General features: G+C 46.0%; 1 protein-coding gene across 1 annotated transcript in view; it reads right to left on the bottom strand.

The window, feature by feature from the left end:
* Positions 1–13304, bottom strand: part of CCDC6 (coiled-coil domain containing 6) — a 46563-nt gene that overhangs the window by 11841 nt on the left and 21418 nt on the right. The window contains exons 3-4 of the mRNA XM_039366680.1: positions 7982–8110; positions 538–641 (exon numbers count right to left, since the gene is read on the bottom strand). Coding sequence (XP_039222614.1) covers positions 538–641; positions 7982–8110 — 233 coding nt within the window. The remainder of the gene's footprint in view (positions 1–537; positions 642–7981; positions 8111–13304) is intronic.

Here is a 13304-nt window from a genome sequence, read left to right as displayed (position 1 = left end):
CTGTCTAGCCCAGGGGTAGGCAACCTTGGTTCTTTTATGACTCGTGGACTTCAACTCCCAGAATTCCTGAGCCAGCCATGCTGAGGGGACAGGGAGAGGTTTCCAAGCTGAGCCATGCTGGCTCAGGAATTCTGGGAGTTGAAGTCCACGAGTCATGAAAGAGCCAAGGTTGCCTACGTCTGGGCTAGCTTTTCCCCCCTTGTGTTTGTGGATCCTTCAAGGGCTGCTGCTTCCGTGAAATTTTCTGAAGGCTGTGGAATGTTATTTCTGACAAAAAATTGGGATTCGGCAGGAAGATTTATAAACAGCAATGGCCAATATTTAATACGAGATGCATAAAGCAAAGCCATCTTAAATGCCATGTTATATTACTTTTGCGAAGTAACACAGTTTTTACTGTTCTCTTCTTCCTCCTGTTGTTTTATTGCCCCTTGAAACAGCTACATATCAGAGAAAAGCTGTAAAATCTGCCTCATTCTCCCCTCCCCCTGAAAAAAATGGGGTGAATGGTTGGGAGGAGCAAAGAAGAAAACCCACCTTTTTTCAGCTTCAAGTTTGTCCATCCTCTTCCAGAGACGGTTCACAAGAGCTTCCTGTTCTTGTTCTAGGGTGTTTTCCAGATCAATCTTCTCACGCCTTAGCTAGGAGGCAAATTGTGGTTTGGTTAAGAGTGGGCATAACCCTTTTCCTAAATTTGAGCTGAACCCCCGTTTAACTCAGCACCCAGTCAGGACACCCAAAAACTGCATTCATATTGCCAACGTTTACATTGCAGTCTCAGAGATCTTTTCTCACAAAAACACGTTTTGCTCACACAGTTAAAATAAATTCTGTTGATCTAGAACCGGGGTAGGCCACCTTGGCTCTTTTATGACTGGTGGACTTCAACTCCCAGAATTCCTGAGCCAGCATGGCTCAGCTTGGAAACCTCTCCCTTTCCTCTCAGCATGGCTGGCTCAGGAATTCTGGGAGTTGAAGTCCACGAGTCCTAAAAGAGCCAAGGTTGCCTACCCCTGGTCTAGAATGATACAGCAGATTACAAGTAGCCCTCGACTGACGACGAGAATCGGCAGCAGAATTTCTGTTGCTAAGTGAAGTGAGTCGTGCCCAGTGTGCCATGGTTTTTTGCCATGATTTTTAAGTGAATCACTGTAGCTGTTAAGTGAATTATGCAGTCATTAAGCGAACCCAACTTCCCTACTGCAGGGTTGGGCAACCTTGGCTCTTTTATGACTCGTGGACTTCAACTCCCAGAATTCCTGAGCCAGCTATGCTGAGGGGAAAGGGAGAGGTTTCCGAGCTGAGCCATGCCGGCTCAGGGATTCTGGGAGTTGAAGTCCACGTGTCATAAAAGAGCCGAGGTTGCCTGCCCCTGATCTAGAACCTTGGAAACAGGAAAACTGTTGAATTAATGACACTTTTCTTTGCGTTTATTCGGAGGGAAATAAACGCACCTCCTGGATTCTTTCTAATTCATTCGTCCAGGTAAAAAAGCAAGTGACCTTCCTCCAGGTTGAATTGCTGGAGATGCCGAGGCCATGCCCGGGAGGTCATTAGACAAGAGTATGGAACTGGCCTAGATGGGGTGGGGCACTTTGGGATTCCCAGTCTGGCCTGCAGCCTGACATCTGCTCATCTCCCATCCAGTTTTAATCAGCTCTAATCCTGATTAGTTCTCCAGCTCAGCCAAGGTCAACCTGATGCTGCCGCCCAACCAGGCATTCTCTGTTGTTCACCCATTGTTCTTGCTTTGAGGAGTTTTTTATTCTCCTACGTGGGAAGGCATGCTAAGAGAAAGCAACTTGCTTAAAGTCACCCAGATAATCCCATGGTCAAGGGGGAGTCCTAAAGACAGAATTTGGGGGGTCCTGTAATGACAACACAGCGCTTGAGGTTACTGAATCCGGCCGTTCTCATTCTGGATAGTGGCAATTTTGCAAGTTGGGGGGCAGGGGGAAGAGAGCAATATCCCTTTGTGCCAGATCTCCTTAAGTCTCACTTGGTTTACTAATCGAAACATAAATTTTACCGGGTCCCCAAACTCAGTTGCAGCGTGTGGGTTCCTGGAGAGGCTATCAAAGCAAAAGAACTAAGATTGCCAGCTCAAACATCCAGATTAGTGACTTTTGGATTATCTTGGGCGGGGGGTGGGGGGTGGAGAAGAGTTTAATCTTTTGGGGTTGAAGAGTAGCCGCTGCCCTCCGATGGTCGCTGTTCCATCTGTTGGCCAGAGATGACCTCTCTAACCAATTCCCACCACCCATACCTCTTACAGACTTCTGGCAGAGGTCCAACTCTTTTTACAGCTTTTCGCACAAGGGGCACATTGTTGTTGTTAATTGCGAAGTCGTGTCCGACCCATTGCAACCCCATGGACAACGTTCCTCCAGGCCTTCCTGTCCTCTATCATCTTCTGGAGTCCATTTAAGCTCACGCCTCCTGCTTCAGGGACTCCATCCATCCACCTCAGTGGTTCTCAACCTGTGGGTCGAGACCCCATTTGGGGTCGAACGACCATTTCACGGGGGTCGCCAAACAACACAGTCCGCCATTTTTTTCCCCTTTTCCTTAGCTGTGCTACTCCCTTTTATTCTATTGGCTTTTGAAAGCCAATAGAATAGACTCTCTTGAATAGAGTCTAATTCTATTGGCTTTCAAAAGCCAATAGGAATTGTCCAGGTTGTCTCTGCCCTGCTGAGCCCACCAAAAGTCCCATTCTGCAGACGATGCTGCACCAATTGAGTAGTCCTCGACTTACGACCGGTTGAGTAGTCCTCAACTTACGACCAGTTGGGGGTCGCGGCATTAAAAAGGTTGAGAACTGCTGATCTAGATGCAAAGTGGGTTTCTTCTGCCTGAGCAGACAAAAGGGGCCCTGCCAGCTGACTACAGCCTGCCACTAAATAGAGGAAGTGCTCTGGGGTGGGGTGGGGGGGGAAAAGGAGCACTTCTGTCAGATGAAATGGGATGAGCACCTGGGAGCAGGGCTAACCTCTCCGAGTTGCACTTTTATTAGCAAAACTGGACCAACAAAATAGCAGTTGCAAAGCAGTAACGGAACACTTTCGGTTTCAGTGAGAAATGAACAACTGTCCAGAACGGCCCCAGCAGCTGCAGTGCAACTCAAAACACTAAACCACCATTCTAAAAAGAGATGAGGGGTTAGATCAGGTAGGGATCTAGTAGCGCCAGAGGGAAGAGAGTTCCTGGTAAAGATGTGGCAATCAAAGGAGACTGCCCAAAGGTATTTGCAGTTTAGTATTAGCCCTTTGCCAAATACAGTAGGTGGCCAAAATTGTGGAAACCTTTTGGGAAAAGCGTACAGTAGAAACGCCACCTTTGGTTAAGTTTCCACCCATTTTTCTTCTCATTTCTTTATAACTGTAGCCTTGTTCATAATAAATACTATTTTTCATCGCTTTCTGGGCAACCAGTCAACTCTTTGCATCATGACTTTAATTTTATTACGTTTTACAAGCTCACTCAAGGAAAGAACACAAAAAAACCCCAGCCAACTTGATAGCGATCACATAACACACTGACCAATGTCCTCCTCTCAGCTTCAATACAGGACATCAATCACTGACTCCTATTGTGATCTGGTTGGCTCATGGCCAAAATGACACCCGACTGGCTCTCTAAACACTCACGCTCATTGGCTACCATCGGATGAAGGAAAGCTACCTGAGATCAACCTAAGCAAGTTGTGCTTCCTTTTTCTGGTTATTTGGCTATAACTTTTCATAGACTACAGTACAGATAATTGAACAAACTATATTGCTTTACATTCTTGATTAAATTATCTTTCCATTGATATATAATTTTATGGTACTACTCCCAAAACAAAAGTGGTGTTGTTAGCCATCAAACCTCAAATGTACACTTTCCCCAAAAGGTTTCCACAATTTTGGCCATTACTGAATAATGCCTGATGCTGAATTCAGGGAGACAATTATCCTTTCCACAGAGGCTGGGAAGTGGCAGAAGGTAACCTCTAATTCTCAGTGCTGAACAACACAACCACTGTGGTGGTGTTCAGAGTCCAGAGTAGCCACAATCCTCTCTGCTCCTATGTAACTGGCCGGCCAAGGGCGTTCTCGGCTAAACAAAAGCCAGCCAGCCAGCATCACCAGAGGGAACATTTCTGGTTTAACCAAGAGCTAAGGGACATCACCCTGCCAACAAAGGTGCATATAGTCCAGGCCATGGTTTTCCCAGTTTCAATGTACGGCTGTGAAAGTTGGACCATAAGAAAGGCTGAGCGCCAAAGAATGGAGGCCTTTGAACTCTGGTGCTGGAGAAGACTCCTGCAAGTCCCCTGGACTGCAAGGCGATCAAACTGGTCAGTCCTAGAGGAGATCAACCCCGACTGCTCTTTAGAAGGCCAGATCCTGAAGTTGAAACTCAAGTACTTTGGCCACCTAATGAGAAGGAAAGACTCACTGGAGAAGAGCCTGATGCTGGGAAAGATGGAGGACAACAGAAGAATGGGACGACAGAGAATGAGGTGGGTGGATGGAGTCACTGAAGCAGGAGGTGTGAGCTTAAATGGACTCCAGAAGATGGTAGAGGACAGGAAGACCTGGAGGAACGTTGTCCATGGGGTCGCGATGGGTCGGACACGACTTCGCAATTAACAACAACAACAAGGGCAGCATAACCCATCATGGGTAGGGCTGTCCTGGAGTGTTCTCTGCGCACACTCTGTGTCTTTTATCACAAAGACAGAGCAGAGAGCAAGTCAAGGGCTCTATAACAGACAGATTCTTTTGTTGTTATTGTTGTTGTTGAAGAGAAGAATCCAATCAAAAAAAACCCCTTTCAACAGAACACCATTACTTTAGAAACTGACAGTGGAATCAAATCCAGGAATCAAACATTAAGACCCAAGAATCTACCAGTAATTTTAACAATGAGTCTATAAAAGGGTCTTAGAATGTAAAAGCAAGAGGAATGAGGAAAAACCGTCGCAAAAGGATGATAAAATACCGTAAGTCTCTTGCATGTGACTAAGGGACGAGCCCCCTCCCGCCTTGAGATCCCTTTTTTCTTCTATTCCAAAAGTTCTTTCAGGGCTTAACTGCAAAATCTTTTTTTAAATCAGGAAGTTCTTTGGCTGCCTCGCTTGTTCTTCACTTTTGCAACAGAAGGATCTCCAGCGGGGCCCTTGCCACTTCTTCAAAAACAAGAGACTTACAGTATTTTATCATCATTTTGCTACGGGTTTTCCTCGTAAAACGTGTAAAATTCAGAAAACAGAGGTCACCCTTACTAGATGAACCAGAAAGGAAACACGACCAGAGGAGCTAACGCTATATTATTGTAAAGCTACACTAACAGATGAAAGTTGGACCATATAAGAAAGGCTGAGCGCCAAAGAATGGAGGCCTTTGAACTATGGTGCTGGAGAAGACTCCTGTGAGTCCCCTGGACTGCAAGGCGTTCAAACCGGTCAGTCCTAGAGGAGATCAACCCCGACTGCTCTTTAGAAGGCCAGATCCTGAAGTTGAAACTCAAGTACTTTGGCCACCTAATGAGAAGGAAGGACTCACTGGAGAAAAGCCTGATGCTGGGAAAGATGGAGGGCAAGAGAAGAACAGGACGACAGAGAATGAGGTGGCTGGATGGAGTCACTGAAGCAGCAGGCGTGAGCTTAAATAGACCCCAGAAGATGGTAGAGGACGGGAAGGCCTGGAGCAACATTGTCCATGGGGTTGCAATGGGTCGGACACGACTTCGCAACTAACAACAACACTGACAGAATCTCGTTGGTCTGAAAATACACGTCTCCTGCCGTCTCCCTGACAGGCTGAGAATGTCAATGCTGCTAACATCGTATGTTTTGCATTGACAACAGATGGAAATGTAGCCATCTTTTTCCCTTTCGCTTTTAAAGTTAGATGATGCTGGGAGGAGGGGGGATGTGAATGAGAGTCTGGCTAGACATAACAACACTAAACGTAGTGTGAGAATCAAAGTTATTGAGCCCAGAGCTGATAAAGAATTGGCCGGGCTGGAGAACTGGAGAGGAAGCTCGGGTTTCAAGCTAATTGGGGAATGTGATTTATGACTGTTAATTGGAGGAGGGAATTGTGCTTTGATACAATGTGCTCAGGGGAGGGGAATCCAGTTTTTGGCTTCAATTATGTAGTGCCGATATTTTGCTACTCGAATGATTCTTTAGGTAAACAATGCCTCGAAGTTCTTTTGAAGAGTTTCATCTGTCGGAACCATGACACAGAAGCTCCGGAGTGTCTCTTTTTCTCCTCCCGTTATGCAGCTGCAGGCTAGGCCCTCTGTTATCTAACTGTTCCCTAGGCAGCACTTCCTCGCCCTTTCTCACATCCCATTACAACATCCCACAAAGTCACTCCAATCGACAATGCAAGATTTGATCTTGAATATAAAGTTATATTTAGCAGCTGGAGATTGCTGCGGGATGGATGGCAGGCTTCCCCTTGCCCTCTGCTTTCTACCCTTCTGCCTTTCTTTTATGACAATCATATAGTTGCATTGCCCCTTGTGTTCTTCTTCCTTGTTTATTTTATTGCTTTATTACCTTACTTCTGCGCGGACTGAGCTCTTTTCATTTCTTCCTTCTTTTTTATTGTTGTTTTACTGTTGTAAGCTGCCCAGAGTAGCCTCATGGCTAGATAGGCGGCAAATACATTTTAACAAATGAAGAAATATAAAGGCAAAATAAAGGGGCAGAATCGGCACCAAAGAAGAGGAGGAAAAAACCACTGTTTAAATTTCAAGTTCGTGTCACCAATTAGCATATTTAAGGAGGCACGTGTCAAATCTCTCCTCGTGTTTTATTACTAGGGAGAAGGGAAAGCTATCACCTCATTCCCTACTTGAAGTCAGCTGCTCTGACAGATTGCTATGAAGGAGCCCAGCTCCTGTCCCCTCCTTGTCTCTTAATGCAGGGCTTTTCAACCTTTTCACCCATTGTACCACTTTTAGGATATGGCAACATCCGAGTACCACCAGTCGCCTAGCAAGGTGTCAAAAACTTGATGAGAAAAAAAAAGAAAAGAAAAAGAAAAAAGTAAACTAGTGATAAAGTACAGGTAGTCCTCGACTTACAACCATTCGCTTAGTGTCTGTCGAAGTTACAATGGCACTGAAAAAAGTGCCCCCCAAGCCACAGCCGAGCAAGACACCTGCCTGCCCGCCCGACCAATGCTCTTCCTCCTGTCCGAGGTTTTCATTGTTGTGAGCATTTCTGTTGAGGATTGGCAGCGGGGGTGGGGTGGAGGGTGTTTGGTTTTTATTCCTCCCGTCTGCTGGGTAGTTGCAGCAGGTTTTGGTCACTTCACATGACCCTGGGACACTGTGACCGTCATAAATATGAATCCGTTGCCAAGCCTCTGAATGGAAATCACAAGACCCTGGAGAGGCTGCAACATTCCAGCTGATCCTGGCGCTTCTTCTGGGCTCAGCAGAAGCACCAGGATCAGCGGTGAGCTCCAGCTGGAGCCTGGCGCTGATCCTGAAGCTTCCACTGAACCCTGACAGCCCCGAAGAAGTGCCAAACATCTGGAAAGCAGCACTGATCCCGGAGCTTACGCTGAGTCCTGACAGCCCTGCAACTCCAGCCGTCTCTCACTCAGGCTTGTGCGGTGCTGCCACCGGTTCACCTCATTCCCCTCCCCTGCTACCACTTCTAGGATGGTCGCGTACCACCTGCCAGGTGCCACTGTACCACAGGTGGTACCCGTACCACTGGTTGAAAAGCCCTGTCTTAATGGGTCCTCAGGGGCTGCCTTTCCACTGGACCTTTCCCCTAAGCACAATCCTCCACTTAGCCTCCCTTTCCTTCATCCTTCCCAGCCAGTCTCCTCATAGGTGGGGAATCGATCCCCCCCCCCAAGGAGGAATGTTTCATCTCCCTCAAAAGCTGGGCTGCCAGGTGTGCTGGCCACCAGACCCCCCCCCCCAACATCGCTGCCGACGTTCTCCGGCCTGTGTGACTTACCTGTTCCAGAGTGAGCTGCTTCGAAATGGTGTCGTTTTCCAGTTTTTTAATTTTCTTCATCAACTTGTTGACTTGGAACTCCTGCTCCTGCTCCAGGTGCTGTTCCAGCTCTGCCTTCTCATGCTGCAGCTGAGATCGGGAGAGACATCAAAGCCCAAAGGGTCAGCGTTTTGCAGCAGCAAACCAACGTTTGACATCAGTGCATGAAATCTGGCCCTGGTCAAACCCAGATTGGAAGTGAAATGCAGCCTTAACGATAAACAGGAAGGGCACATAATGTCTGAAGCACTTCCAGGCAGAAAATGCTTTTGTTTCTTATGACTTCACTACTGTAAGAAATTTCTATTTCTTACTGGAACAGATAAGTTTTCTACAAATAGGACAAAATATAGCGATCTAGAGCAAATTGGATTTCTAGACATTTCATGCAAGGATGAGGCTCAAGGAGGTTTTTACGAAAAGACTGGGCAGCCATCTGTCTGAAATGGTATAGGTCAGGGGTAGGCCACCTTGTCTCTTTTATGACGTGTGGACTTCAACTCCCAGAATTCCTGAGCCAGCCACTGAGGGGAAAGGGAGAGGTTTCCAAGCTGAGCCTGCTGGCTCAGGAATTCTGGGAGTTGAAGTCCATGAGTCATAAAGCGGCCTAGGCCTAGGCCAGGGGTGCAACCTTGGCTCTTTTATGACGTGGACTTCAACTCCCAGAATTCCTGAGCCAGCCATGCTGAGGGGAAAGGGAGAGGTTTCCAAGCTGAGCCCTGCTGGCTCAGGAATTCTGGGAGTTGAAGTCCACCAGTCATAAAGCGTAGGCAACCTTGGCTCTTTTATGACTTGTGGACTTCAACTCCCAGAATTCCTGAGCCAGCCATGCTGAGGGGAAAGGGAGAGATTTCCAAGCTGAGCCATGCTGGCTCAGGAATTCTGGGAGTTGAAGTCCACGAGTCATAAAAGAGTCAAGGTGGCCTATCCCTGGTATAGGGTCTCCTGCTTGAGCAGGGGGTTGGACTAGAAGATCTCCAAGGCCCCTTCTAGCTCTATTCTGACTTTGTTAACTTTTTTCTCTGACTTCCATATATTTCTTCTCCTGCATAACACAGGACACTATTGGGCATCCCTATCTCCTGATCTTCTATCTAGCGCAGGGGTTCTCAGCCTTGGCAACTTTAAGACTTGTGGACTTCAACTTGTGAGCTGAAGTCCACAAGTCTTAAAGTTGCCAAGGTTGAGAACCCCTGATCTAGCGCAACCTGTCTTAACAGGCTTTCCCCTAGGGTTCTTTTTTTATCATGCTCCTAAATATTCAGAGGAGAACCTCACAAGTCTCTGGTGTATTTTTCACACCTAAAATCATCAAGCCTTTCTTTGCTGGTTGCAGAGAAAGCATCCTGAATATGCCCGAATCCTAGAACCCACCTGCTAAGATAAACGTGATTTGTCGTGAACCTTGGAGATGAACTTAATATGCAATCCACAGGATTGACCTTTATACTGCCTGTCTGAATAGGCACAGGCTAAACCAGTGGTTCTTAACCTTTTTGAACGAATCGCCCCCTTGAGCCAATGAGGAAGTTGTCATCGCCCCCCTCCCCCAACATAACCTCTCAATCACAACATAGGAAATAATTCTTCAATTTATGCAAACACTTGTTTTGTTTTCTTTAAAATTGTCATCAGGACATATCGATGCAAATAATTTATTTCCAGTCTTTCCCCCATATCTCCCATATTCTGGCCAATGGCGCGTCACTGTATGGGTAGAGGCTGCTGCGCAACGCGCATGAAGATAAGCGATGCGTCTTCACATATGTACGGCGTTCTGCACTGAAGCTAGCTGGAGGAACATTTGAAAACACAATTCAATCCGCTAATAGCGAGCGATCTGATGTTTTTGTACGACAGATATGCAGCGATTCACTGTACGGAAAAGTCTCAAAAGTGTCCCCAAAACGTCTCGCTCCATCGCCCCCATATCGCCCCCTTTTTGTTCTTTCACCCCCCTGAAAAATGAAATCGCCCCCTGGGGGGCAATATCGCCCAGGTTAAGAACCACTGGGCTAGCAAAAATTTCGGCTTATCTGAAAGATCAATCGCAAGAGAAATATATTTTGGTGTGGAAAAGATGGGTGAATTTTATACAGAATAGATATGAGATTAGAAAGTATTATTTAGCTTCTGAATAATTTACGTCTAAGGGTAATGGTTAGAATTTTTGCTTTTATGTATTGGAGTTAAAGTATTTAAAATTTTGTTTTTTTGGATGTATGTATAATTGTTTGATGTTCATTTAAGTTGTATGTTTTTTTGTTGTTTTTAACCCTGTATTCAGCTCTGGGAAGTAGGGGGGAGGGTGATGGGGGTGGGTGGGAGGGGGGGGAGTATTTTATTGTAAAATTTTAAAAACTTTCAATAAAAAAAAAGAAAAAAAAAAAGAACCACTGGGCTAGATCACCAGCAGGACATATGACCAAAAGAGTAACTTCAGCTGGAACATCTGGCCTCTCCGTGGGGATTCCTGCCTCCACCCGTTTTCTGAAACATCTGGGCTGCTTTTAGAAGGCGCTGCAGAGGGGAGCCTGCCAGCTGTGCCAAGGAAGAGTTCCAGTCCATTATTTTAGGGACTTTGTTTTCTCAAAAGAATATTTTATTACTCATCTTTTTGTTCCCTTTTTTTGTTTTTTAAAGTTGATGTCGCTTTAAAAGCAATTATTCTGCCCTGGATCTTTCCAAAAAGAGACATACAAGACTGGTCTTATCATCCAGACTTCCTCGATAAATACTTTTAACTCAGAACTGGCGGAGATCAAACAAGCCTTGCCGTTTTTCAGAGTGGACTTCCTCCATCTGTGCCGCAGTCTGAACTGTAGGCAAGATCAGACAGATGCTGAATATTTCTGAGTGAGGATAGCAAATGCTCAGACCCCTTCCCGTCTGTCTTATTGCGCAGGGCTGGAAATCCAAATGTCCATTTTTCCAAATTGCTTTTGTGAAATCGATTCCTCAAAATCTCTGAGAAGGATGCAGAGTAACCCGTAATTCTATAAAGCTAAGCAAAACAGCTTTCAAAGTAACAAGCAGCAGCTGGTACCAAATCAAGAGATAATCTTTCTCGGGAGAGTTCCAACCACGTCTAAAGGAATTGGTTGAAAGGATCACGCGTCTCGGTTCTAACTTACACGAAAGCTGGGACATGACCGCTGAAGTAAAGACAAGGATAGAGAAAGCTCAAACAGCATTCTTCAAAATGAAAAAGGTCTTCTGCGGTCACGACATAAGCCTAAGACTGAAAACCAGGCTTGTCAGATGCTATATTTTTTCTATCCTGCTTTATGGAGTAGAGAGTTGGTCTCTGACAGAAGGCCACCTGAAGAGACTAGAACAATGGTTCTCAACCTTTTTAATGCCGCGACCCCCAACCGGTCCTAAGTCAAGGACTACTCAACTGGTCGTAACTCGAGGACTACTCAACTGGTGCAGCACTGTTTGCAGAATGGGACTTTTGGCGGGCTCAGCAGGGCAGAGACAGCCTGGACAATTCCTATTGGCTTTTGAAAGCCAATGGAATTAGACTCTATTCAAGAGAGTCTATTCTATTGGCTTTCAAAAGCCAATAGAATAAAAGGGAGTAGCACAGCTAAGGAAAAGGGGGAAAAAATGGCGGACTGTGTTGTTTGGTGACCCCTGTGAAATGGTCGTTCGACCCCAAATGGGGTCCCGACCCACAGGTTGAGAACCACTGTGCTAGAAGCATTTGAAATGTGGATTTACAGGCGGCTGTTACGTATACGCTGGGTTGACAAGATCAGAAATGAGGAGGTGATAAGGTGCCTGGGAAAGCCCAGGGAAATCATCAAAACAATTAAAAAACGAAAATTAGAATATTTCGGACGTGTGAGGCGACACCCAGAAAAATACGGCATGCTCCATTGAATCCTCCAGGGAAAGACTGAAGGCAAAAAGGTCCAGGCAGAAGAAGAACATCATGGCTTCAAAATCTAAGGGATTGGTTTGGACAAAATTCAGCAGCACTTTTTCGTGCGGCTGCTGATAAAAACAGGATCGCCAACATGATCGCCAACGTCTGATAATGGATATGGCACAAGAAGAAGAAGGAGGAGGAGGAGGAGGAGGAGGAGGAGGAGGAATAATTATTGGTGCCAGGTGCAAATCCACCAGGGCTTGCAAGAGATCTGGAGGTTGGAAACATCAAATAGACGTCACAACGCAAACAGTTGAGGGTCACAAGGGAGACCCTCTTATACTCAGAATACCTCGTGGCTCCAGCTTCATGAATGCTTTTATTCTAGAATCATCTCCTTCCTCACCTTTCACCTCTTCTGCTAACAAGGGTCTTCCCTTCCAAGGTGCCTGCCAACAATGGCTCACAATATCTTTGCAGAACATTATGGAACCAGCGATGCTGCTACTGAAAGCTAAAAGAATGAAGTGGTCCTTCAAGGGCAATATATCCCAGGTGCCACACTTCTACACAGAAAAACATAATGTTTTGACACCTATTGGGGGGAAAAGGGGGGAGAGAAATCCATTGCCTTACTCAATAATTGAATTCTATTTATCTAATAAAGTTCTCTTTAAAGAGTTTTATAGACTCAAGCAACTTTTTCCATTAGTTTATGTGCACACATGGACCGAACAGCACTAAACACCTCAAAAGAAAGAAATGGCAGGGAGAGACACACAGGTGGACAGTCCCCAGAGAGTTGCTAGATGAGCAGACAAGGGCAAATTAAGCCATAATATTTCTCTCCTCTAACATATAAACATTTGGAAATAGACAGCATACGAAAAAGCAGAGACATCAACCTGCCAACAAAGGTACGTATAGTCAAGGCCATGGTTTTCCCAGTCGCAATGTATGACTGTGAAAGTTGGACCATACAAGAAAGGCTGAGGGCCAAAGAATGGAGGCCTTTGAACTATGGTGCTGGAGAAGACTCCTGCGAGTCCCCTGGACTGCAAGGTGATCAAACCAGTTAGTCCTAGAGGAGATCAACCCTGACTGCTCTTTAGAAGGCCAGATCCTGAAGTTGAAACTCAAGTGCTTTGGCCACCTAATGAGAAGGAAGGACTCACTGGAGAAGAGCCTAATGCTAGGAAAGATTGAGGGCAAGAGAAGAAGGGGACGACAGAGAATGAGGTGGCTGGATGGAGTCACTGAAGCAGTAGGTGTGAACTTAAATGGACTCCAGAAGATGGTAGAGGACAGGAAGGCCTGGAGGAACGTTGTCCATGGGGTCGCGATGGGTGGGACACGACTTCACAACTAACAACAACAAAGAAATAAACAGTCTCTCAGATTGATAGC

The sequence above is a fragment of the Crotalus tigris genome, unplaced genomic scaffold (assembly GCF_016545835.1).
Source record: "Crotalus tigris isolate CLP2741 ecotype Arizona unplaced genomic scaffold, ASM1654583v1 scf7180000017598.18339901613:2243638, whole genome shotgun sequence".
NCBI classification, from domain to species: domain Eukaryota; kingdom Metazoa; phylum Chordata; class Lepidosauria; order Squamata; family Viperidae; genus Crotalus; species Crotalus tigris.
Note: the sequence above shows the minus strand (reverse complement) of the source record. Positions and strands in the feature narration are given on the sequence as shown.